This window comes from Nannobrachium achirus, assembly GCF_963921795.1.
Source record: "Nannobrachium achirus genome assembly, chromosome: 1".
In the NCBI taxonomy this organism is placed as follows: domain Eukaryota; kingdom Metazoa; phylum Chordata; class Actinopteri; order Myctophiformes; family Myctophidae; genus Nannobrachium; species Nannobrachium achirus.
The window spans coordinates 29,853,831-29,880,348 of NC_137810.1; the positions used below are offsets into that span (position 1 = coordinate 29,853,831).

The window sequence follows — 26,518 nt, forward strand, 5'->3', positions numbered from 1 at the left end:
CTGAATGGCATAGCTGTCATGGCCCTGTCACATGCCCTGTGATGTTACCATGGTATCATCAGTGGTGGAAAGTAACTAAGTACATTTACTCAAGTACTGTAGGCCTACTCAAGTACAATTCTTGGGAATGGGTATTTTACTTAAAGGTGCACCCACACCAAACTACCTATGAGAGTGGATTCTCCATTTCACCAATGCGTTTCAATGAGAATGGAGCGGTACTTTGGCTATTATGGTGCTTCCCTGTCTTCTACGGTGCTTCCCTCACTCAGTCTTCTGCTTCCTATGGTGCTGCCCCAGTGCATAACTCTAACAGGCCCTGACATCCCTGTGACATGGCTGGTAACATGTTACCATGGTAACCAGTGATGGAAGAAGTACTCAACCTTATTCCTTAAGTTAAAGTATCAATAACACAATGTAGTTACAAGTAAAAGTCAGGTACTCAAAATGTACTTGAGTAAAAATGCAAAAGAAGTGGCATCAAAATATACTTAAAGTACCAAAAGTAACATACTCATTAGGCAGTGTACCATTTCAATTGTTTAAAATAGCAGATCTACAGGTAAAAATACATAGTACTTGAGTAAATGTACTTTCCACCACAGATAATACAATATAATAATAATAATACAATATAACAATTCAAAAGGGATCCAGAGACATTTCAAGAGTACATGTTTTATTTTATTTTTAAATCGCTGTATCACACAGACACATGGGACATTCTGATCTCTGTAGACTGTACAGTTGCTGATATAAACTGCCCTGCTCCACCATCCTACAGGAGCAGGAGCAACATGCATATTTCATCTTCCCACCCCAATGTTCTTGTGTAGGAAGGCTATCCAAGCTCTCAAATATAACGAGGGTCAGGTAAACACAGCATTCAGTTGTCTAGGGGAACTGTAAGGTCTGGTGACTTCAGATTATTTTGTCAGAACAACATTTGAACCACTTAAACGGTAAACCCTCTATTCCCTGTTGACCGGTTCTGTACTATTACCGCTAGTATTTTGCTCAACAGCAAATCTCTTTGCCAAAAATAACTGATCTACAAGCTGAACATGTTGCAGTTGTAGATTTTCACTACATGTTCACCCCAGAATAGGGACACTAGGGTTCAAGTGGTAACGGTATCTGGCATGTTTTGTTTTTTCCCCAAAGAAACAAAGAGAAACCCTACGCTCTTTGTAAAAAGAAAAAACATGACAGGTTAGAAGGCCACGCTGTTAAAGAGGTTTACTGTCCCTTGCAGGGTTTTTGGACTTGAATGGAGCAGGAACTCAATGCAGTCAACAATGCTTGAGGCGTTTAGCGGTGCCTTCACAGCCGTAATTAGCATCAGAAACTCAAGTCACCAGAGAACTGGACCACCCAAACATCATAACATGCTATGGATTACCGTCATTTCCTCATTAAACAACGCTACAATATATGCCTTCTGGGCTGAAGATTCCTTTGCAACGTTATCCTGAATCTCAACTGGTTTGAGCAAGCTATACCAGTATTCACTTTGCACTATGACAATATTACACGCAAAGAATATCTACAATTTATAATATACAGACAGCAATCAGCTCTTTGGATTGTAGATGTCCCGGTCTCATTTTTTTTTCCTCTAAAGAAAGAGATTTAGTCTAACTCAAGTATTTCAGAATCTGGTTCAGTGAGAAACACCATCAATAAGACACAATTTGGTCATTATACCAAAGTCTGGTTTGTTACCCATTAGCCACTTTGATGGGGTTGACAGAAACTTTGAAAGGACAATTGCATTAATTCCTCATCCGAAGTGACTGTAACCTTCTAGTGTGGATATATTTTCTAAAACTCACAATCTGACTTATGCCCATCCAAATCTCAATTCTTCTTTCTTACATGCATACAGTACCAATCTTTCCTGGGCTGTTGGATCAGTCCACAGCGATTTGAAATAACATTCAACAAGAAAAAGAAACAAAAGACAAGCATACATGTAGGCAAACAAATAAAAAAATAAAACATAAAATCATTTTTTGCAGTATTTCACAAGGTCACAGCAATTCCACCGACCAAAGAATTATTAAATATTCCAACAGGACCAGTCATGTGCGTATGCTTTATATAAACACACATAACATAATACATATTTATCGGTTACAAACAATTACAACTACTGTGATATATATGGCTTGAGTGACATGGTTTCACAGTTTGAGGAAAGTTAAATTTGGCTGTTCTCTATGAGTTATGTATTTGAAGCTCCCAATTTGTGAAATCCTCTCTACGTCATCTACTCCTGCCATGCGGTAATCAAGACAGTGTAGAAGGATGTAGGAGGATTACCTACCTGCAACATGAATGACATTAGCTTTTCCTCCACAACTCTGAAACCAGACTGACAAAGAACAAAACAAAAAGTATACAAACAATAAATAGGACAATGATATGCTTCTTCACTGTTTTCCTTTCCCTGTCCATTAAACTTCATTTCACCTTACTCATTTAGGCAGACCAGGCAATACTGGATGTGAGGATCACAGTTGGATAGTAAGAGCTTTTAGAACTTTGGCAAACTGAAAACAATAAATAACTCAAGAGCAAGATTAAAAAGAAGAAAAAAAATCATCATGTCCTATAGACTTGCCACTGTTGTTTCTTGAGTATTACAGTACAATGAACAATGCCTTTTCTTATGTACAGCCATAGCTACTTCATCTATTGATTATTGTTCTTCAACACAATAATACAAATAAATAGTTCAATTCAGCAAACCAATAATTTCGCTGAATGAATAAAGATATTTTACAATGGCTTCTTGCAGATATTTTCTTTTCACACAACACCCACAAAATATGTAAACAAAAGCCCAACGATCAAGGCAGAAAGCTGGCACATCAGGTTTCATGGGGAAGAAAGCTGCAAGAGGGGAGGGTGAGATGGGAGTCAATTTGTGAAAAAGCATAACGTGTACGGTGTTTGTGTGATGAGTAGATCAAGTCTTTCATTGTGTCTCTCTCTAGAGTGTATTGTCTATGATGCAGCTCTATTTGGGAGGCAGGGGATTGTCAGGAGTACTGGGGGTCGCCACCTCTTTGTAGAAGTTCTCAATCTGCTCCTTGTACATCTTCATGACCACTGGTCTCTTCAATTTCATGGTAGGACCTGACACACACACACACACACACACACACACACACACACACACACACACACACACACACACACACACACACACACACACACACACACACACACACACACACACACACACACACACACACACACCATCAGAACTTGGCAGTCAAAACGTTCATCATCAGCTATGGTTTTTATGAGCCATTTAGGTTTCAGTGCCAATGCTCAAGTCTAACAGCTAAATAAATGACTACCAGCAGGTGTCCTTCCCTGAGCACACATGGTCCCCCAACCACTGGTGGAAAAGGTACTCACATTCTTTACTTAGTAAAAGTATCAATACTGCAATGTAGAAATACTCTGTTACAAGTAGAAGTCCTGTATTCAAAATGTACTTGCGTAAAAGTACAAAAGTATGGGTATCAAAATGTACTTAAAGTACCAAAGGTTTTTTTCCACAATGCATCGCATTGTGAGCTTGTAGATCGGCCATTTTCAAATGGGCTAAAGTGGTTAATTTATGTTTTGTAATAATCCAAATCTGCTAAAGTGCCAAAAATTATTGTAGTGGAGTAAAAGTACAATATTTGGATCCGAGATGTAGTAGAGTAGAGGTAAAAGTACTGGAAATTGGAAAAACTCAAGTTAAGTACCAATACCTCAAAATTGTACATTTACTTAGTTACTTTACACCACTGCCCCCAACTCACCCAGCTCTCCTCCGAGGATTGAGAAGTCCTGGTCCAGGACGATCCACTTCTGGATGCGCTGAGCGTTGGAGTTGGCCTTCTCGTTGGCCCGGTTGATTCCCTCCTGGATGGCGGCGTGGACGGCGCGGTCTCGCCCGCCGGCGATCTCAGAGACCCGTGTGGATTTGCTGCCCAGCTTCTTGCACAGCTCCACGGCCTCGGGTGTCAACTCATCCTCTGGGGCACCCGACTCCCCATTCACCTGGCACTGGACCAGGAAAATAAAACGTTATCTTTAGGGATGGGACGATATGAAAATTTCACATCATGATTATCGTGACAAAAGAAATCATTCTTATTATCCTGGGGCGGAACGTTTGCCAAAAAATAGCAGATCTACAAGCTCACAATGCATCACATTGTGAAGACATTTGATAGTGGAAAAAAAAGATTGTATCAAGTACGTACTGTAGTACCTTTTACCAATTATAGAGGGTTTAAGTGGTACTGGATATGCAGCTCAGCAAATACAGGTGAAATGATCCCAGTGCGTGACGGAGGACGATATCACGATAAATTAAATCTCCACGATACGATTATCGTGAGTGATAATATTGCTTACTGTCCCATCCCTAATTATCTCTCAATTATACAGTTTTACCAAACATTACATTTTTGAAGAATGAATGAAAAATAAAATATTCTAGTCAGCTTCCTGCTAAATTGGAATAATGTAGCGAAATTTTTTGTCCCAGACCCAGAATCATTTTGCACTTCCGGCTCAGAAGCCACAAGTTTGTATGAGCCAGGTAGTTTTAAGAAAAAGCTGTTTCATTTGCGTCAGAGAATTACTACACCATTCACCGATTGGTGGAGCTCACCGTTACCATGGAAATGTTTATGGAACCCGTGAATGTCGGTTTCTTCTACCACTAGATGCCAGAGGGATGGCTGTGAATCATCATAGAAATTCACTACAAGTCAACTACAATATGTTACACTATTACTAACCAATATAAAGAGTAATAACAAAAGTTTAACATTTTAAAAGAAGCATGCCAAATGACCGTTGGAAGCATTGGAAAAGTATGTGAAATGATCTTAAAATAATTAAGTGTGAGATACGATTCATCTTGTAGATCTATATAGACATCTATATGGAGTAAATTATTGGGAAATAGAGACATCGTGGGCAGCATGTTCCATCTTGCAGTGTGACCAAGTGTCCACTGGGTGGCAGTCTCTGCACTAAAATGGCATTGGGAGCTGGGAGTGCCCTTCTCAAACACTTTCTCTTGCAATCAATAATTGCATTTTAACCTCCTTCAACGTTTAGATAAAAAAAACATTTAAATAGATAAGATGTTAACACAAGATTGATTCAAAATGCTTGTCAGATACGTTATCACTAAACAAGATAATATGCGTTGTAGTTATTTCTCATCAGATAGTCTTGAGTGTCTAAGAGAACTCTTATCACATTCCATAACACAGTCTGTTTTAAACGAATGGCTGGGTAAGAGTTTATGTTGTCTTTTGAACTTTGACAATGTAAAATATGTAGATAAGAGACAGCGACAATGTTAACCTTTGTATGTGAGGTTACAGTGTGTGGCTTTCCCAAGCTTACCTTGATGGTGAGCAGCATGGACAGGAACTTCCTCTTGTCTCCAATCAGCATGGCGTTGCTGATGAGCGGTACAGCAGCCTTCACAGCATCCTCGATGGGAACAGGAGGGATGTTCTCTCCTCCTGCTGTGATGATCAGCTCTGCACAGTGCACACACACAAGGTTCAATTATTTGATGTGAACAGCTTCAACAGTTAGGTTTGTTTAGGTGTTGATAATCTTGGTATGACAACTGCTACCGTGGCTTAGGGAAGATCTAGGAAAAAATAAACAAAGATCTCGGAAAGAAAATTTCTAAATGTATGTGTGCGTGACGTGTGGCCCTGTGTTTCCCTCAACTCGAAGCCAGTATCAGCCTGATAGCCTCCATTGAATGGAGAATTTCACTGGTATTCAGCCCAATGGTTCTCAACCTTTTCAGGCCGCGATCCCCAATATAATAATATTTTAAATGGCGACCCCCCCCCCCCACACACACACTAAGAGTTGAGGCATTTGACAATTTGGCCAATGTTTAATTTGTCATTTTAGATTTATTAAAAAGTCCTTAAATTGTCACTTTAAAAATGGGCAGATACCCCCTATACACTTAATCTTTATGTTGGTTTGTTTACAGTTGAGTGAGAAAACAATGTTGCACATTAAGTTAATCATCCCCACAAAATAATTTGGGGACCCCCCTGATTTAGCCTACGTAAAACAATGTGTTTTGATGGAGGCTAAAAATGTACCGAAACTTTACTGGGAAGTGTCATGTCTGATTTTGACACAATAATAGATCAGGGCCAGTTCAGATGGTGAAATTAATGCTCAAATGGCCAAAATACATGTTGAGCAGTTTACCTTTGATGCGCCCGGTAATGAAGAGGAATCCGTCCTTATCATGCTTGCCAAGGTCCCCAGAGTGCAGCCAGCCGTCTGCGTCCAGAGCCTCCTCTGTCTTGTCAGCCATGTTGAGGTAGCCCATGAACACGTGACGGCCCCAGAAGCAGATCTCGCCATTCCCCTCCTCGTCTGGGTTGTGAAGCTTTGTCTTGCACCCTTGGATCTCCTTCCCGCAGCTGCAGGAATATTTATTCAGAACCGTTTGTCCACATGAACCCCAATGTCCCTATACTGGTGTGAACATTTGGCAAAAACAGCAGATCTACAAGCCCAGAACGTATTGCAAAATGACTTGTGAGTTTGTACTTTTAGATTTGATGGTTGGTATCATGTCAGTATTATGGTCAGTATCATGTCAGTAGTACTGACATCAGTATTATGGTCAGTATCCTGTTAGAATTACTGATTTTTTTTCAGACAAGATTTCATTTTGAGTTTTATTCAAAACACTTTTTGCTACTACTCTTACAGATTTTGTACAAACCTCAAACAAATTGGTATACATTTATCTCTGAGACCATGTGATCAAGATGTATCAGATTCAGATGGCTATGACTACCTTACAAATGTCAAGACTCGGAAGAGCACACTTTTCTAGTCATTTCCGTTACAGTGGAACATAAACACAGAGCTGAATATTTCCGTTACAGTGGAACATAAACACAGAGCTGAATGATCAATGTTGTTCAGTTAATTTTAGCCATGGTATCATAGACCATCCAGTATCATCTACTTTAGAGTCTACATTCACATTTTGCTCAGGAAAAATCTGTGCAGTGTAATCTTACCCCGTGGGAAGAATAAATGTGGATTGGACATTTTGACTGCAGACCCGCTCTTCTTTCTGAGTACTGATTTTTATTCCCCTCAGACCTCCGTGTGTGTTTGTGCGTCTTAGTGGATATGATTTGATAGCCTTTACTTCCAGCCAAGTACCTCTAGTGTAATGAGAGCGAGAGAGACAGACAGAGAGAGAGAGATTAAAAGCAGGGTACCTGGTGAGTCTGAAGGCATCTGGCAGGGAGATGGTATGAGGTCCTGTGCTCTCGCTCATGCCGTACAGCTCATACACAGGGATGTCCAGGCTGAGGAAGAACTCCAGAGTGTCTTTGGTGATGGGGGCAGCACCTGTGTAGCACTTGTTACAGCGGTCCAGGCCCAAAGCCTTGCGCACCTTCTTGAATACCAGCTTCTTGGCCACGCGGTAGTTGAGTGGCGTGCGACCAACTGCTCCATTTCTGAGTTGAGGGGAGGAAAGAGTGTCACCTTTTGCACCTTATTATGACTAAACTCATGTACAGTACAAACATTCCTTTTTATGCTACAGTACGTGTATGTAGATAGCTTTGATTTTTCTTTGACACGTTTCTTTCATGTTTTTCTCCTTAATCCCTGAACTAGTAAACGTACGGTACATGCATGTATGAAATAGATCAAAGTCCATAAATCAGTGACTGTACATACTGGTTCATCTTGTTGAGGTTGGTGTTTAGCCCCACATCCTTGGCCCAGATGGCCACCTTCCTGCGAACGGTGGACGACTTGGCCGCAGTAGACTTCATCTTCTCCTGCATCTTCTCCCAGACACGGGGGACGCCCATGAAGGCTGTGGGACGCACCTCCTTCAGGGTGTTGACCAGGGAGCCCTGGGAAGCCCAAGAGAGACATAACTGTGTAATTACTAGCAGACAACAGGACAATTGACCACATTCACAGGGTGCTCACTCACACTCACTCACTTTCTGGTGTGAACATGGATGGCACACAGAGGAGCGATGATAATGGGGATGACAACACATGTAAATAGACAGTGTTCATGCATGCAATCCTCAATCCACACTGTGTTTGGCAGAATACAAATAATTCAATATCTGCCAATGCAACATGCTGCAATTAACTACTGTAAGTAACTACTGTAAGAACACACTCCTCATGCAGTAGAAAGATCTTGTTTGAAGCATGCATGCCCTCAAAGGGTCAACACATAACCGTTTCACAAACAAGTCTCTCTCATCTGAGTCCATGTGTCCACCCCCAGGGAGGGTATCTCTTTAACTTGTCCTTAGAGGCTTAGCTAATCTATGTAATCCTAACTGGATTACATGCTTGTTGTGTGTTAATCAGATAAAATAAGAAAAACAAGATGATCCAGACGATGTGGAGGATGATGGGGGGCACGAGAGCGTGCACATGATCTCATGGTCTATATATGGTCTCATATCTAAGGCCCTTTTTGAAACGCGTGAAACCAATCCCGAAGATTCCTGTGAAAAAACCCTGAATGACTGAAGGCATTGGATGGAAGGGTGGATGGGCCATTCAGGTTTTTATTGCAAACTCTTCAGAGAAAAGGCTGCCCTTTTTTGGGGGGGACCCCAGTCAACTAAGTATATATGTTTTCCATGGTTAAATAGATCAGTGATGCACTATGACTGAAGAATGTTAATTAGTGGTGGCCATCTCTCTCTAGGCTAGAGTGCTAGAATATTCCCTCAAGGTCACATTATGTCTTCGTATTCTACATACAAATATGCTGAAGAGTAGACATGCACACATGACAGCCACAAAAACAAGAATCGACACACAGTCAATTTAAAATCTGGTGTATTGGTGTGTTGAAGTTAGTGTTGGTGTTCTTTCTCATGTATATTTCATAATATTCTAACTTACTGTAGGCTATATGTCTAGGGATGGCCAAATGGAGATTTTTTCTTAACCGATAACCGTCAGGCCTTATCAGTTAATTAACCGTTAACCGTTAAGGAAATGTGTTCAAAAATGCGCTATTTTAGCGATTTAAAAAAGGAAAATAGGCCTACACACGTTTTTCCCCATAATAAAGTGCTATATTTACACATTAAAAACCATAACACTGGGAGAAACAAGAATACAAATGTTTTCTAAAAGAAATGTGTTTTTGCAAAGAAACGGATTGAAATGATAAGTCTGTAATGTGACGCGCTGGTCGCCAGGCACGTGCGCACATACAGCAAAAGGGGCTTGAGCCCTTAACTTTTATCCGTATGAAAAGGCCCTTTTAGAAATGTCAGCCCATGCCCCTCTAAAATTCTGTGCACTCCCTGGACCCTGGCTATTGCCTAACAAAACCAGCATGAGACGCATGTAGCCGCATGTAGCAATAACTTCCAATCGTATGACTTTTGGAATCGTTGAATCGGCTAAACGTGATGTCCATTTCATTCATTTACTTCTCTCACGCCCGTGTTTTGTGTGTGCTGATGCAGCGATCATTGAATTTGCGACTCTGAGCTTTGTTATTTTCGCATAGCCTACTATACAGCTACTATGTAACCAAGACGACTTTAGCGTTCCTCACGTCATCAATGTAACATTAGAAAGTTGTGTTTTAAGCTCTTCTTAAACAGGATTCAATGTGACGACGCGGGTCTGTTTTGTAAAATCCAATCGACGAGGGAGCATGTTTCCTGATGAACAAGTCAGCGTGTACAGCCAAATCAAGCACGCAGCGGCAGACTCGCAGTTGTATAAATGCATGGATGTTACACAGATATTGGTGTCCAGAAATGTGTGACCACAGGGCCTGACCATAGAGTTCTAGGGCCTGACCTGTGAAGTGTGAAGGAATGGTGCTCCCTGCTGGACAAAATATTTCATTACACCAGTCTAGGATTCCATAGCCTGGAGGAGCGGGAAAGTCCCCTGCTATTGGCCCTAATGCAGTACCCCCCATCCCATCGTTTGGAGGGCCGCTTCCAATCATGAAACTAGCTCGGTTACCATGTGACATTGGACAGCCAATCGGCAAATAGGTCGCCTAGGTCGCCTGAATGTCTCGCCAGAAAATGATCTCTTTAATGATCTGGTTTACACCAGATAAAAACCTTACCTTGAGGGCATCTGGCTGTGCGAAGTAGGTGGCCCCTCCGACCTTCATGGTGACCCATATGTCAACCATCTGAGCGGCAATGTGGCTCAGGGGCAGGTAACTGATCACAGACTCCTGGGAGTCGGTGGCGTCTGTCAGACGTACGTGACGGCTGGTGGCGAAGGCTGTCCACGTCAGCTACAAGGAGGGAGATGGGGAAAGGGAGAGTCAAATCCCAGCATTTGAAGTGTCCAACACACCTCATCCACACTGGTTTGTCCTCTTATTCATCTTTTTATGTATGAGGGCAGCCGTGTCAATGTTTAACGTCTTAAGAACTGATTTTGTGATTGGCAATTTGGGGTAATTTTCTATGCTTGAGTTATGTTTGAATTGCAATTCAATTACTGTAACATGCTGCTTTCCTCCGATACAGACTGTAAGCTGGACTGTAGAATGGAACAGGTGATCTTATAGTCATGCCATGGTCCATTGTAACTTACATTGTCGTGGCTGAGCATGACTCCTTTGGGCTGTCCTGTGGTCCCTGAGGTGTAGATAAGTGAGCAGCACTGGTTGGGCTTTTGGCTGGCGATGATGTCATTAAGAGGAGCGTCAGGCTCATCGCGTCCCAGCTCCATAAATTCCTCCCACTAAGAAACAAAAATACCACATAAAATAATTATAAACACACACACACACACACACACACACACACACACACACACACACACACACACACACACACACACACACACACACACACACACACACACACACACACACACACACACACACACACACACACACACACACACACACACACACACAGTGTTAAGTGTTTAAGGTTCTACAAATATAAATCTGGTGTTAATTAATAGTCCCTTTGTTTCCATTTATTCGTACACTCTTCTGAGTCAAATTACAAATGGAACTAAACTGACCTGTTCCATTTGATTACACTGCACATTTTACAGTGTGCATAATTATGCTCAACTAATAAGAATGCAGCTCTTCAAGAGATCATAGGCATGTTGTAACAGTGAGACAAGTTGCTATGCTGAAACTGCCTATTCATAGAGAGTTCACAAGAGAACTGCTCTACTGACAAAGACTCAACACATTTTACACAGAGTTTCTGTTAGGAGGCAATTTTGAGACATTCTTACCGTGTAAATATTTGGTCTCTTTTCTTTTAGAGCATCTTTGTACTGGATAATTGCTTTCAAGTGTGGCAACTGGTCTTGAACCTGTGGGAATTGGTAAGCAAGAACAGAATACATTTCTGTGTGATCAAATGACTGGAAACAGTTAATGAATACCTCCGTAGCAATAACAGAGATTTAATGACAAAAGGCAATGGGATATCAACATCTGACTCAATATCACTCATGGAAGAAAGATTTTCTGTGTCACAAGTTTAGCATTTGTAACTCTTGTCTGTATGCTTTAAAGCTCACCTGGAGGATCTTCTGAAGTTGTTTGTGGTTCTCCACCACAATCACATTGGCCTTGCAGTTATCTGCCACGTACTGGCATGCCTCAGGAGAATTGGTTGTGTAGATGCCCACAGCAAACCCTCTGCAAACAGGAGGCAAACTTAGAGAGAGCAGTCTCGAAACGTCATCTGAAGTCTGAATCCCGCTGTTTTTCAGTTTTTGTTTTGTTATGTTGAAAGTGGGTTGTGGACAGATTACAGAAGCAAATGTCTCGAGTCAACTCTAATCTCTGCACTCTTTCCTACTTGTTTAAGTATGTAGAAATAGTGTCCCTATACCAAGCATGTCATATTAATTCCCTTATTATTTTCAAAGGTATTTTTGTAATCTGTTTCTTTTGGACTCTTAATGCCATGTGTCTATGTTTGCAAAACACTTTGCATTTCCTTGTTGTAGAAATCTGCTGTACGGAGGATTTAGCCTTGCCAGACATTAGAGTGACAGCAAGAAACTCAAGAAATTCCAGCCAGTCAGGAAGGGAGGGCGCATGTACTGGAACAAGAGGTAACGCAGCATGATATGCTGTGAACAGTAGAGTTTTTTCTCATCAAGACTGATTTGACAGCGTACAGTTTCAATACATCATTATTTTCAGCACCGACTAGAAACTCATTGTGAAAGCCTGGGTAGTAAATCAGATAACAGTGTATGATTGTGCTGGGATTAATTGCAGAGCAGGGATTTAAGATATTTTCCCAGCACACTGTTCTCACAGCTCTGAGAGCTATAGTGAATGGATCACGACGAGGGCAACGTAATGCAGCTCAGATAGTTAAAATTGCTTCTGTGAAACACCAGCTGATTACAGATGATGACAGATGTTGAGTCTCATAATAACCCATCTGTTATTGGACCCTGGAGCAAAGAGTGCCTTATCTAATGAATGGCATGTACAGTTCTTCGACAGGTTTCGATGACTGCCGTTTGATCCCTTGCAGCTCATTGCAACTCATGCATGACATTTTCACTAGAACAGGTTCCATTCCAACTGGTGGCATCCAGCACATGTCCTATAGCAAAATGTGCGTGTGTCATCAAGTGGAAGACAGACACACTTACTTGAAAGTAGAACTCACTCATAACACACAGATGGACATTTTACATCATGACACTGATGTCCCATGAGGCCATGACCAACTATAAAATAGTAAAACACATAGGTGGACAGACTGGACACTCACCCTGCCAAGATGGCAGCAATGTCAGAGATGAACCACTCAGAGGAGTTGAAGCCCAGGATGCCCACACCATGATACCGCTCCAGACCAAGCTGAACAGAACACAAAAACACTTGGAATAAACAAACAAACCTGCATGTGTTGAATTGAAAAACTTCTGTACAGAAAAACACACCAGCTGGAGAGGGATTTGCTTGGAAGCGCATTTCCCCAGTAGTTTAATTAAGGAAGGAGCCAAACGTGTTGGAGATCACAATGACAATGTTGTATATACCAAGTATGTCATGGTGGATGTGCGTTTTAAATAACTAATGAAGTCTTTCATAATGATAGTGGGAACATGACACGAGGTGTAATAACCAAACCTCAGAAATACAACACGGCTGCAGTGCTGTCTCCATAGTGCAGAAAGTTGATACACCGCCATCTGACACTGTTATGCTTGGCAATATGTGCTTGGGGGTGCAGGGCAACAGGTTCAGGAACAGCCTATGTGTATGGCGTCAGGTTCAGGGAAGCTTAAAGATCTTTGTGCATGTGTGTGTTTGCAGACAAGACGCATGTGAGTAAGTCTTTGTATGCAAACACACCACACACTGTGCACAACTTCACGGCAAGTCTTTGCCAACAAACAATATTGGGTTTCACAATAAACTATCGTGCACCCCATACTGTTCTGTATGTACAGCTGAGCATTGTCCTAAGACAACCTGCCTCACTGGCTGCCTCTCTCACATGGCTGACATTTCACCCCGCTCTGTGGGACAGAGTCGCACGTAGTGGAACCTGACCTGCCAGGAGGTTAAACTCATCGAACTGGGGTGGATATTCAATAGACAACAGATCTTCTTTATTTTACCAATGAATAAGTAATTGACCTTTTGAGACAGGTCATTTATTTTCTGCTCGGCAGGCAGTTAACAAAGGAGTCTCTTTTCTGTATAAAGCATACTTCTTACTCAGACATTCATCCCTTCATTTTTGACCTTTTGATTTCATTACCCTGTGATAAAGATCTTAATGCTTCACTGTCAAGGGTTACAATTTCACTACCTTGTGATAAAAGACCTTACTGTTAACTACTGTATATGAGCTGATAAAGGATCTTTTGTCACATGATGGCGTTGCAAAAAAGCAGTTTATTTGGCATGAAGGTGACACCTTCATGTGACACAGTAGAAGATAGGCTTTAGCTGACTCCTGTCCAGTTAGTTTATGTTTTTAATGCTTTGGGTACTAGTGGGCAGCAGAGGCTCAGGAGGTAGAGAGGCCTTGGAATCGCAATGTTCCCAGACTCATCCTGCTTGAGCAAGACACTGAACCCCTAAATGCTCCCGAAATGTGCGAATGGGTGGATTTAATGCACGGATGGATTTAATAGGGATGGGACAATATGAACATTTCATGTCCCGATTAATGTGACCAAAAATAAATAAGGTGATTTATAATATTATCCCGATAATCAAAATATCCCCAAAATCCATTAACCTGGGGGGGAACATTTGCCCCAAAAATTGCAGATCTACAAGCTCACATCGTGTTGCGACCCTTTGTGTGAGTTTGTAGATCGGCTATTTTTTGGCAAAGAGATTTGGTAGAGAGTGAAAAAAAGACAGGATAATTTCACAATAAATGTAATTCTCCACGAAACGATTATTGTGAGTGTTTTGTATCACGATAAACGATAATAACGATTATCGTCCCATCCCTAATGCACTTTGGATAAAGGCGCTATAGAAATGCACCATTTACTGATTTGTCTCTGGCCAGGCCTCACCTTAAGGAAGCTCTTGGCTGCCGTGCGGCAGGCCTGGTAGTATTCTGTGTAGGTGAGGACCTTCTGCTGCTCGCCCTCCTTCCAGCCCAGAGCGGTGAAGTTACCAAAGCGCTCCACTGCTGAGGTGAACATCTGGTTGACCGTCATTGGCGCCTCGGCAGACATGCCAGACTCCCCCATTCTCAGCTTCACCTCCTCATTGCCCCTGGATGTCCACATAGGAGGCTCCCCTGCTTTTGGCACCGACAGAGAGTCTGGGCGCTGTACACTGACTGGAGGGTGGGAAACAGGGGAGGAGAGGAGGATGTGGGAGGGGATTGGTTGAAAAGGAAGAGGATTTGTTTAGGTTTGGTTCTTGTTTAAATTAGCGGAGGGAATAAAAGAACAGCGTGGGCCAGTATACAACAGACAGAGCAACTTGGTGTGTCAAAAGAATGTGTGTGTGAGTCCTGATTATTTATATGAAGCAACTTGAGTGGAGAACATTTACTGACAAGCACGTGATGAAAGCATCACGTTGAAGTTCAGTCATGTTCAGTTCACCATGCTGACAGTTTTGCACAAGCAAATCAATTCAATTCATCAGATTATGCTCAGGCAACCTCAGTGTGAACAAGCCAAAGCAATCAATCTGAATGGCCCTTTCTCTTTAGAGAGGTTACACAGGAAAACAAGCCGAGGTCCATCAAGAGGTTTTAGGTACTGAGGTTTTCCAACAACCTCCCATTTACCACTGTCTGAGTGCAGGGGGAATAGCAATTATACTCTAGTCTGTATTAGTATATTCAGAATGTAATTTCCTGTCACAAAGCTGAATCAATTCATCCAAGTATTCCACTTGCCACGTGGACCATGAAATTGTACTGCCACTGTGATGAATAGGAAATAAACAAGCCTTTTTACAACACTACGAGCAGACCACCGATCAATATATAGTGGTAGTGTGAACTAACAAAGGGTGATTATGATACGGACGGCCGTGTAGATAATGTAATTTTATATTGGTTGTATAAATGTTGTTTAGATAAGGAGGATAGCATGCTGGTCTGCTGGTGTGAAAAGTCTATAAGACAAATAGACACAGTGAGAATGGCATAGACATGTAACAGCAGGTTGACCCTGTGTCCATACAAGGCTTTATGTGCATAATGTATGTAGGAAGGAAGTTAAGGAACTAAAGAGGTCAATCAAAGGACTGTCAACATACAGAGCTAGTAGTGCAGTAGGATGGGCTCATAAGTCAGCTGTGTGCAATGGGGTCCCACATTAACACTTTTTTTTCACTCAAAAAAAAAATCTTTATTTGGGAGAGGATATTCTCATGAGACTAGTGTGACAAAATGCACACTGCTTAGAATAATGCGTACTTTAGTTTTTGCAGTGTTTTGTCAAGGTTCCCTTTAATGGGCCCCTTTAATTCAACCATGCCTTAAATAAAGAACTAATCTGCTTTCCTTATACTAAGTGGAATGCATTTGAGCAAGCATGGAATGGAATCAGTACATCCTGAAAGTGTAAAACAGGCTCCTGGCACCAATGCCATTGGGAGGACGGAGTGTTGGAGACAGATTGTTCTTGGCCTGAGTCAGTGGAGATTAGAGGCAGGAAAAGGAAGTCAACACGTACCAGCAAAGAATGTGGTGTTCGGTCACTTCCGTTTAGCCCACTTCCTTGTGGGAAAAGGTCAGGCGAGCAACAAGAGAGATAAGTGCTGACTTTGGCCAAACCCTAATGCTGTGTGGGGGATGCAGCAAATGTTCAGGTTCAAGTTGCTGGTTTCACTGTTTACCTAAACTAATTTCTGTGTCTGTGTATTCTCTAATACAATACATTAAATAAGCCAGGATTTAAGCCAAATCCAGGTTTGACAAAGCCTGCTCCATACAGCCTGGTTTATTATGTTCCACAAGACCAGAGCGGTGTTCTATTATCAATATTATCAAACATCTAAACCACAATATGAACAATAGTGTGCCTTTAACAGAGTGACAATGACATATCACATGAGTCATTGTGAAATAATAATGATTCATGGTTGGTCACACACTATTTCAGTAATAGCCTAAAGTATAACTAGAGGAAGTGCCAAGTATGGCCTACTTGTGCACCAGGAGCGCGTGCCTTGTTATTTATATCAGGTCACACTTGTTGATGGTGACGTCACCAAGAATGCTGGTCCCTCATTGGCTGTTCATGGTGACGTCACCAAGAATGCTGGTCCCTGATTGGCTACGGGTGTAAACACAGACACTTGTTGTCGGTGAGGTCACCAAGTTGGTGATGTCACCCTGTGTCTTTTTCAAGGGTTTTCCCATTGGATGACATACACATGTTTTTTCAAGGGTTTTCCCATAATAGACCCCTGGGGCTCTCCCCACAAACAAAGCATAGGTTGTAAGCAGTGTTGCCGTAGTCTTGGGTCGCGAGCCCCCGACGACCCATATCTTTTCTGAGCCGGGGTCTCGCACCCCCTGAAGTTCACACCTCGACAACTGTTTAACAAAGAAACTAGCCTATTTGCATATCAATGTATAGTAGGTGTCGAGCGACGTTCGCGACCCCCCAAACATTGAATCACCACTGCACCACTGGTTGTAAGTGGTTAGAAAAAGTGGACCAATTGCTCACCTGTCTGTGTGGGTAAGGAGTGGGACTGTTCAGTCGAGATTTCAAGATTTGCAGGCTCTGTGGTTTTGACTTCATTGTTGGCACCAGTGTCTTCTTCCCTTTCCCCAGCTGACTCCTCCTCTGTGGACTCACTGAAGGAAAAGTGGGAAGTTCATCTCAGTACACACACACACACACACTAATTCAGTGGATCCCCAAGCCGATTGCACAACCGGGGAAGCAATTTCCAGTGAGTCAGAAGGGGAATAACTTTCCAGTCCAAGTAAACACTTAAGTACCATCTGATGCTACCGTTATAGTAGTCAGTATGACTGTACACTTGCCCTTTCATATTACAAGTGCATTCTTCAATGACATTCTTCAGTAACAGGGGTCTGTCCAGAAAATGTTCAGGTCATGAGGATACCAATTTCATCCTGTAGAGAGGACTCACTCACTATAAAATTGAATAAGTTATGTCCTCTGATTGGATTAAATTGGCAACCCACCTGAAAATGACTTTTCTGTTTATTACAGAGCTGCAGAGACGAGGACTTTGACTTTTTCACCAAAGACCTTTGGTTCTAACCAAAAGATATCACTTACACTACCTTTAAGACAAGTGGTGTGTGTGTGTGTGTGTGTGTGTGTGTGTGTGTGTGTGTGTGTGTGTGTGTGTGTGTGTGTGTGTGTGTGTGTGTGTGTGTGTGTGTGTGTGTGCGTGCATGCGTGTGTGTGTGTGTGTACTGTGCATACATTGCCACATTCTCCAAGGAGGCTGAGCTGTCTTCAGCATCACAGGACGAGTGTAGGAAGACGCTATCATTTGGCGGTTCCATCACCACAGCTGCAGACATGGCACTGGGCTCACACACAGTCACTGAGGGAGAAGACACATGATCAATATAACAGCACATCATGACATTTATTTAACACCTTTATTTCAGAGATTAATGGATTTTATTTGGTGCGTTTGGTGCTCAGATACGTATCAGAAACTAAAGTTACCCATACACGATATGGTATACAGAAGTAAAGTCAAAGGTGATTATTGTATTAATGGACAAATAGTATTGCCAATGCCATGGGTCTGATATTTACACACACAAACACAAACAGAATACACTTCTCCATCTCTTGCTCTCTCACACACAGAATATGAAATTGTATAACAATATAAATACTTGGGAACAGTGATTAATACAATGATTTGGGATCAGAGTGGGAATGATATTATTTAATTTAGTTCATTAGTTGAGAGCCCTTTAACATTCTGCTTTGTTGCATGGTTTTCTTTTTTATCAGTGAGTAACAAAATTAAAGCGGATGGAATCATCAACATAGCCAGTGCATCTTAACTCTGACATCTATATTCTGAGACTCAAGGAAGGATGCCTTATAGCAAATGACATACGGCATGTCATAATTGTAGCATGTGACATGTCCTCTCAAGTAAATATTGCGACAGAAGTCTGATAATATAATTTATATAGTACATATGACTCTTTATAAGTTTACATAAGCATATCATTCAGCAACGAAAAATCTGGGATTTAGCAACATTTTCACAAAGAAGTCCACAGCACACACACACACACACTTCTAGACATCCCCACTCTCTAGGAGCCATGTCGTAAAAGCACGCTAGACGTCCTTACTTTAGCACCGCCACCTGCTAAAATAAACCTCAACTACATGTGACTGCCAGCGACTACCAGTGCTCACAAGACTGGCACCAGAGTGATGCTGGCTCTGAGTCAAAGGATCAGGCACTAGTGGAACATAACACAGCAGTGTTTAGAGGTAATTATGGTGCCACATCCTCCTACCATGGCTTGATCCTAGTTTTTATGCGCGTGCAGGGTGAATTTCGTTACTGTGAAGAATAGTGCCAAAACACTGATCTGGAATTAGATATAATAATCTGTAATATTTTACAATTAACGTATGTGTTAAAATATTTCATGCTGAATAATAATATAAGATGTTATTGGTTGCACACAATGCATACTTAGAATTCTCTCCCATACCAGCTTGCCCCAGAGAGTCAAACACACTCCCTGAGCAAGCAAAGTGGCATCCTCTGCCCCCAGTGTTTTTTAAGATTTGTTTTTGGGCTTTTATGCCTATATTAATAGGACAGTAGACTGACAGGAAATGGGGAGAGAGATGGGGAGTGACACGCAGCAAAGGTCATTGGGACTCGGACTCGAACCTGCGACACACGGTCAGGCATCAGAGCCTATGTGGTATGTGCCTGGACTGGTAGGCCAGCGGGCGCCCCACCCCTCTTTCTATAAATATATGCCATTGGTGTTGTTACCGAATACCGTAATGTATTTTGTGTCTTGTTGATGCATTGAGTACAATGGACCATTGTTTTTTTTTTTACTGTACTGACGTACTGTTAACATGCGAATAAAGTATTCAATCAAGCAATCAATCATGTGACACAAACTGTAACTGTTGACACAATGGTGGTGTCTTTCAAGCCCATATACTCAAATCCAAAACGGACTACAAAACACAGTAGAGGTTTAAGATGGCCTCATTTTAACTTCCTCTCACTAAACCTCTCCCTGCATAGTGAAATTCAATCAAATTTACCACCTCTACTCTGACATGTGTGAGAGACCTGGTCAAGTTATACCGTCCATATCCAAATTAGGGAGGGGAAAAGGGAGATGAAGAAAAGAAAAGAAAAGCCTCCTCCACCTTTGACAGTCAACACAGGAAGTATGCCATCCCTCCAGAACAATGACCCGTGACCACCGTCAAAAACCAGATCCCCTGGTCGCTACACGACAGCCTCGCTTGGCCTCCACTTTAGAAAAAGACACAAGTCTGGGCTCCTCTTAGCACGTTTATTTAGCGGGATGGAAAACACATACCAGCGGTCTATTCGGTCCATTGTGGTGGTAGCCTATCATCGCTCACCAGTCAGGACAATTGGTCAGGGGCAAGGCCAGGGAGGGGATAGCAAACAGGCGGAGCAGGGGTCAGAGAGCACGAACAAAAATATTAGGTTCGGGGATGGGGGAGGGACTAGAGTGGATACAAAAAAATGAAAGGTTAAAACCCATAACATAATACCCAATACCGCTTCATCATATACTGTATAATGAAGCTGTATTTGAGAGCCATCCCACGTAAGCCTCCATTGGTACGTCACAGACTTTTTATCGATTGCACCGCGGCATTGCCCTGGTGAAGCAGATAGCTGCTTAACCTTGGTGAGACTGCTCATTGTGGATTCTGACAGAACTCTGCTGCCTTTTCAGCGGAGTCGGCAGATGTCACATGGTGATCTCACCACTTCCACGGTACACATGTTCAGGCTGCCATTTTATTTTCAGTATTCCTCTGAAAGCAGCTGCAGATTCCGCAAAGACCTCTCCACACACACAGCTGCGTGCTTGGCTCATACAGCACAGGTTTGTGTGGGAGTCCCTAGGGGACAGTGAAATGAAGGCGTGGATCATGATAGGGTGGTGGTAATCTCTTTTTAAAGGTCCAGTGAGAACTGCTTTGTTATGTGTTTTGGTCATCATGGGGAAGTTTGGGTGGGAGGGGTGACGGTGATCTTTAAAAAATGGTTATATATCTGGCATTCTTCTATTTTTATCATTTCTGACACAGCTTCAGAGCAACACATCGTGCGACCTTCTTTCCTTGCTCGCCTCATATTCCTCCTCCCCCTCCTTTCCTTCTTTGCCTCACCCGTTCTCTCATGATGAGATGCTGTCATGTGACTCCTCATGGCCAAAATTAATTGATTGGCTGATTTATGTTCAAATGTGACAGCCCTGCAGCCTTTTCTACGTCACGGTACTGGACTGGAGTCGGGACTACTAGTCAGGCATCAACAAACGTGAATACTGATAACAAGAGTTCTGTGGACCTGGCCTAAATAATATGGATGGTCAATGAGTTTATATTGTATTCCCTGCACCCAAAAATAAACTACTGGGTGTAGTGTGTGTGTGTGTGTGTGTGTGTGTGTGTGTGTGTGTGTGTGTGTGTGTTTGTGTGTGTGTGTGTGTAATCAGCCACCCTCCACCCTCCCTCTTGTGCCAATTTCTTCTCAAGTATCATTATATGCTCATCTTATTCTTATTGTAAGCCACTGTATAATGAATCATTCATCACAGTCTACCTTCTGCTACAGTGATGTGGTTAATGTGATAGCAATAGTATGCCTGACATGACAGGGATGTTTGTGCTGGTGTAGCCTTCTTTTGATTAAGGGAACTGCGGACAGCCAAAAGCAGGGCACTTCATTCATATTCCCTCCTGCCTAGAAAGAAGTATTATGTACAGTTTGCATTGCATACCTCAAGCAGGCATTGACACTAAGGCTTGCCCACCTGCCCCCGGCAGGTAAATAAAACATCAGGGCAGGTGAAGTTGGCTTTCAGGTTGCCCGACAGGGCAAGTGCTCATTTGAGAGGGGACACAAATGTCTATAAACACAACACCATATATCTGTCTAAACACCTGAACGTGGCCAGTGCGCTGTGTCTTCTGGTCTGTGGAATGTAAAATAAGAGCACTATTTACCTATAATGTGCTGTTTTTACTGTCGCTGAAATAAGTGATAAATTGAGCGGTAATTAAAATCGTACCTATCATTTTATAATGGACGATTTACTTTTCGGGCAAGTGAGCATTACCTTCGGGCAAGTTGAACATGACCTGTACTTGCCCGATGGGCAAGTGCCTCTGAGACCTTAGTGTCAACCCCTGCCTCAAGCCTTCCAGCTGATAAGTTACACAGTGACATTTTTGTCTCAAATAAACTGGCTTTATACATGAACTGAACTGTAAACATAAACAGTGTGGCAACAATGCCCCATCATTTATACCAAGGGAGGATTAAGGTCAGCATCACAAACTGTCCATTCAGACAGAAAATGCTAGGATTCAACAGTTGGACAGATTACAGGCAGGGGCACGCGTATTGCCAATGACACACAAATACTGGATAAGAAATCAGGCAAACTGTCTGTCCCTAATCTCCACCCCCACCAACACAGCGCATCCTTCTCAAATTAACAGCCTTCCCTCCTTTCCCCCGTATGTGATACCACCACACCCCACCGCACATTTAAATACCCCACCACTACAAAACCACAGGCAAAACAATTAGAGCGTGCCTGTTACCCGCTTTCCACAAATTTCCCTCCAGGGATCAATAAAGGTCATCTGAGCATCGGTCTCTCAATATCACATTTACTCTCTACGTGTATAGAGTAAAAAACCAACCTCATGTCCGAGCCCTTTTAACCACAACTAAACTAGAACTAAATGGATTTCCATTCTGTCAGCTAGCAGCCTCCCAGACTGCCAGCTGCTCACAGATTAACCACCACCAGTAGTGAAAATGCATTCCCATAATCTATGGAATCGAACCAGGGTTTTATTGGTCAATATGAATCTTCATACACAAGTACAAGCCTCTTTAAACTAATGTAATGTTTCAATCTCTCTTCAGTTCAACTGACAGCTCAGCAATAGTCTGTGGTCAGGTTCCACCCTAGTTGCTACAGACTGGCTGCACATGTTCTAAGGAGGATGATAGGGCGGACAGGAAACCTTTAGCAAATTCAATAAATGAATGGTGCATAAGCCCAGCCAACGCTGATCTGAAGGTTAACTAAAAATCTCGAAATTCAGAGATAATTACAAAATACATCATAGTAGCATCTTGCCACCATCCTCCTAAGACCATTTACTTATCAAGAGTTCCATCAGCCCAGTTGAAAACCATCAAACATAAAACCTCTTATAATAAATGAAATACTCACATTGCATTTTTTTCCCCTCTTTTTTTTTTTGAAGATGAAATATTCTGGATCTCTTTGCCTTGGCCAAGTCCTCACTCTGATGTAAACGCTGTTATTTCGGTTGCTCAGACTCCAGACAAAAATATGACAGCCTCTCCCCCACTAGCTATGTGTACAGCATTATCATCATTCATTTTCAAACCCCGGCCGGCTTCCCTGGCTGGTCCCTCCCCCAGAAACCCCACCCAGGCCGGACAGCCCCCTTCCTTTCTCAGACACGCTGACATTCCACAGCGACATGATTGGCTGAAATTGCTCACACCACAACACATCTTCCAAATAAGGGAACAGGGGGCGTGCTTTGAGGAATACACACAGCGATGATGTGCTCCTCAAAACCCTTCCCCCTTCACACACGGACCCACTTCCGCACACAGACAAACGCACGATGCAGATACCGACACCGGTTGGGGTTACTACAGGACAAACACGGGCGCGTGTGTTTGCGCACGCGCACACACAATTGTGCATAGGATAGCGTTGTGTAGGCAAATTTGATTTTATTTATTTGCAGCTGCTGGCTTGGCTGGCTGTATGATTTCATTAAGAACATTATTAACTATTTAACCAGATATGTTTGGATTTTATTTTTGTGAGGGAAACTGGTGCATTTAGGTATGAGGATATAGAGACAGGAAAATGAGGGCAGATCAGAAGAGGGAAATGCAACAGTTCTCAAGACAGAATAGAACGTTACTGTAATTACCTCTATGATAGAACCTGACAGAACAGCTGTTGCGATTACATAATAGGCTATCAGGGCTCCTTTCAATTGTGTAGAACATTTGCATTTAACCAACTCATCATTCTAAATTCTTTTTAGCTATAATTTGTTTTTGACAAAACATTTAGCTATAGGTTTTTCACAAAATAAATACATAAATAGAAATTCTAACAATAGTAGCAGTCTGCATCATGCTTACTGTGTTAAGTAAACCAAATGTAATGAGCACTTGCAACATGCTGTGTGTGTGTGTGTGTGTGTGTGTGTGAGAGAGAGAGAGAGAGAGAGAGAGAGAGACTTTTTGGGTATTATCTCTATGACATATAAACTACAAGAATGTTTGAGCCATGATAGAAAATCTATTCACTGAAGAGGCTGATTCTTTCTAGTCCCAGCTGTGATGAAAGAGTGGCTATGATCCACAATGGCACAAAAATAATATTATGTGTATGTACTGTACAAAGGTAAGTGCACAAAGACAAACTTAATTACTGTTGTTAGACAGAAACTGGTAATCTGCTAGGCATTTGTGGCATGTACATTTTAATGAGCGTCAGAAGAGATCATCTGCAGAGACGGATAGTGGGGACAGAAGGAATAAATGTGAAATTGTGTTAAAATTAACTTGATTAACTGTGATAACTAGAATGTGATGTTTGTTTAGTTCAGAGGTAATATATCCTAAGGTGTGCCACTGCCAACTCGCTTGGCAGGATTTCCCAGCGCTCACACTTATTGTTCATTGTCCTTCATTATGATTTTGTTTTATTTAGAAATGTTTTTTACACGTTTATTGTGGTTAGGATGGTTAATACATAATGTAGCAATTGATTTTACATACGTAGATTTGGCTGCAAAGCCATGGGCTTAGTTGTATGACACTAGAATGCTAGGGGATGAGGTCTGAGGCATAATTGCGACCGTAGGTCGCAGTTACTTGCACACTATCCAAACCTCCACCGGCTGTCCCTCCGTCACTCCCTCCGTCACTCCCTCCGTCACTCCCTCTGTCACACGTCACACGTCACACTTTTGCCCTGCTCATATCTCTGCAACCGTTGCCCCGATCCATGCCAGATTTTGCACACACACTCCTTGCCTGCCAAACTACAACCTCCAAGGACCCCCGGAGTTTCGGGGACCCCCAGGTCCCTGGGGGACCCCCAGGTGTAAAAAATTACCAAATGTGCAAAAATGACCAAATGACCACCCCAACGGGGCTGCTCACGGGGCATTCCCGGGGACCACCCACTCCTGGTGCTCCAGAACGGATGCAAAAGTGGTGGCGCCCCCAGTGGAGGACCCCCTGCCACTGCAGCTCACATAAAATGCCGTAACTCGGGCTAGGAGCGACCGGGAGAGCCGGGGCCGGTACCTATTCGTCCGCCTTGGCGGCGAGGAGACCCCACCCCTCATTTCTCACATGGCCCTCTAGCGCCACCATGAGGCCGATTCAGATTTTGCCCTAAAATCACGAAAATCACTACACAGTATGTCTACACTCATGTCAACAACATGGATCAGGAAGATTTTGGAAAAACACATTTTTGCTCTATTTATGGAGATAAGCGACCAACGGTCGCTTATCTCCCGATTAGGGAGTCTTACTGGTATACTGTTGTTCTACATGTCTGACTATGTTTTATGTTATTTTTTTTATTTTTCATATAGGCCTAGAGGACCTGAAGAAATTAAATCAACAATACATGCATATAGCCTACCTTTTCTGCTGCAATTTGCAATTATTAGTACAACCATTGTCTATTATGAAAGTTTCTATGAAAATATCTAGAAAAACTGATGGTCTCTTGTTAGTGAAACATCCAGGGTTTGCAAGGGTGGCGGGTTTCGGTTTGGTGGGCTGTGATACTGTAGTGCCACGCCCCCCACCAGTGTACTGTACAAGTAAGACCTACACGTGGCAATCACTTCAAGATGACAATCCATTCCTGTACGAGTGTACATTGTTCTTCCGTAACAGGGTAGACAGGATATACAGGGTATTACTAATTTGAGGAATTGAAGGTCAGCCACACTGAGACAATACAGGTACATTAGCCAATATTCATAAGTAATTCCAAGGGTTATTTCACCTCTTAAAAGTCAGAGTTGAAATGGCCATATCAGATACCCAAGTAATGTCAGTCATCATGCATATCGTCGTTGTCGGGTGGAAACCTTGTATGTCCAAAACCGTTTGTTTTGTATTTATCATTTTTAAAATGATTTAAACTAGTGAAAACAGATGCCATGTTGCCATGTTGTTGACATATATTAGGAACAATAGAGGCCCTAGTATGCTTCGAGCTCACTGCTGCGCTGTCAAGACCGATAACTTTTAATTTCTCAATCAGAATAGAGTGATCTACTTTGTCAAATGCCTTCTGGAGGTCCAGCATGGCCATACCACAATATTTGCCCAAATCCACCTAGTGCTTGATTTGGTCATACAATTAGAGAAGGCAAGTGTCAGTGGAATGGGATTCTCTGAAGCCATGCCAGGGTCTAGTTTGCTACCTTTTCTGTGCAGGGGCATTACTTGCTATAGTTTGAAGTCCTGGGGGACATGTTTGATAGATAGGTTGATTATGTGGGTAATGATTGGAGCAATGGATGGAGGCGGCTGAGTCTCTGAGAAATGTTGCAGACATTTTATCATGGCCAGTTCAAATGTGATTATTTTGGGCAGGCACAGCCTGAAAAGGTTGATAACCAC

The 26,518-nt window shown here is 42.4% G+C and overlaps 1 protein-coding gene across 1 annotated transcript; it reads right to left on the reverse strand.

Moving 5' to 3' along the window:
• Positions 1 to 685: 685 nt before the first annotated feature.
• acsbg2 (acyl-CoA synthetase bubblegum family member 2) lies at positions 686 to 23,173 on the reverse strand. Its single transcript, XM_080736274.1, has 15 exons — positions 23,040 to 23,173; positions 17,989 to 18,112; positions 17,254 to 17,384; positions 14,626 to 14,897; positions 12,852 to 12,940; positions 11,632 to 11,752; positions 11,341 to 11,421; positions 10,675 to 10,824; positions 10,193 to 10,369; positions 7,789 to 7,970; positions 7,320 to 7,562; positions 6,283 to 6,500; positions 5,440 to 5,579; positions 3,831 to 4,077; positions 686 to 3,147 (listed from the first exon to the last, which is right to left on the reverse strand). Exons 1-15 carry the CDS (start codon positions 23,044 to 23,046, stop codon positions 3,029 to 3,031), a joined length of 2,301 nt encoding a protein of 766 aa, XP_080592400.1. The 5' UTR covers positions 23,047 to 23,173; the 3' UTR covers positions 686 to 3,028.
• Positions 23,174 to 26,518: the final 3,345 nt, after the last annotated feature.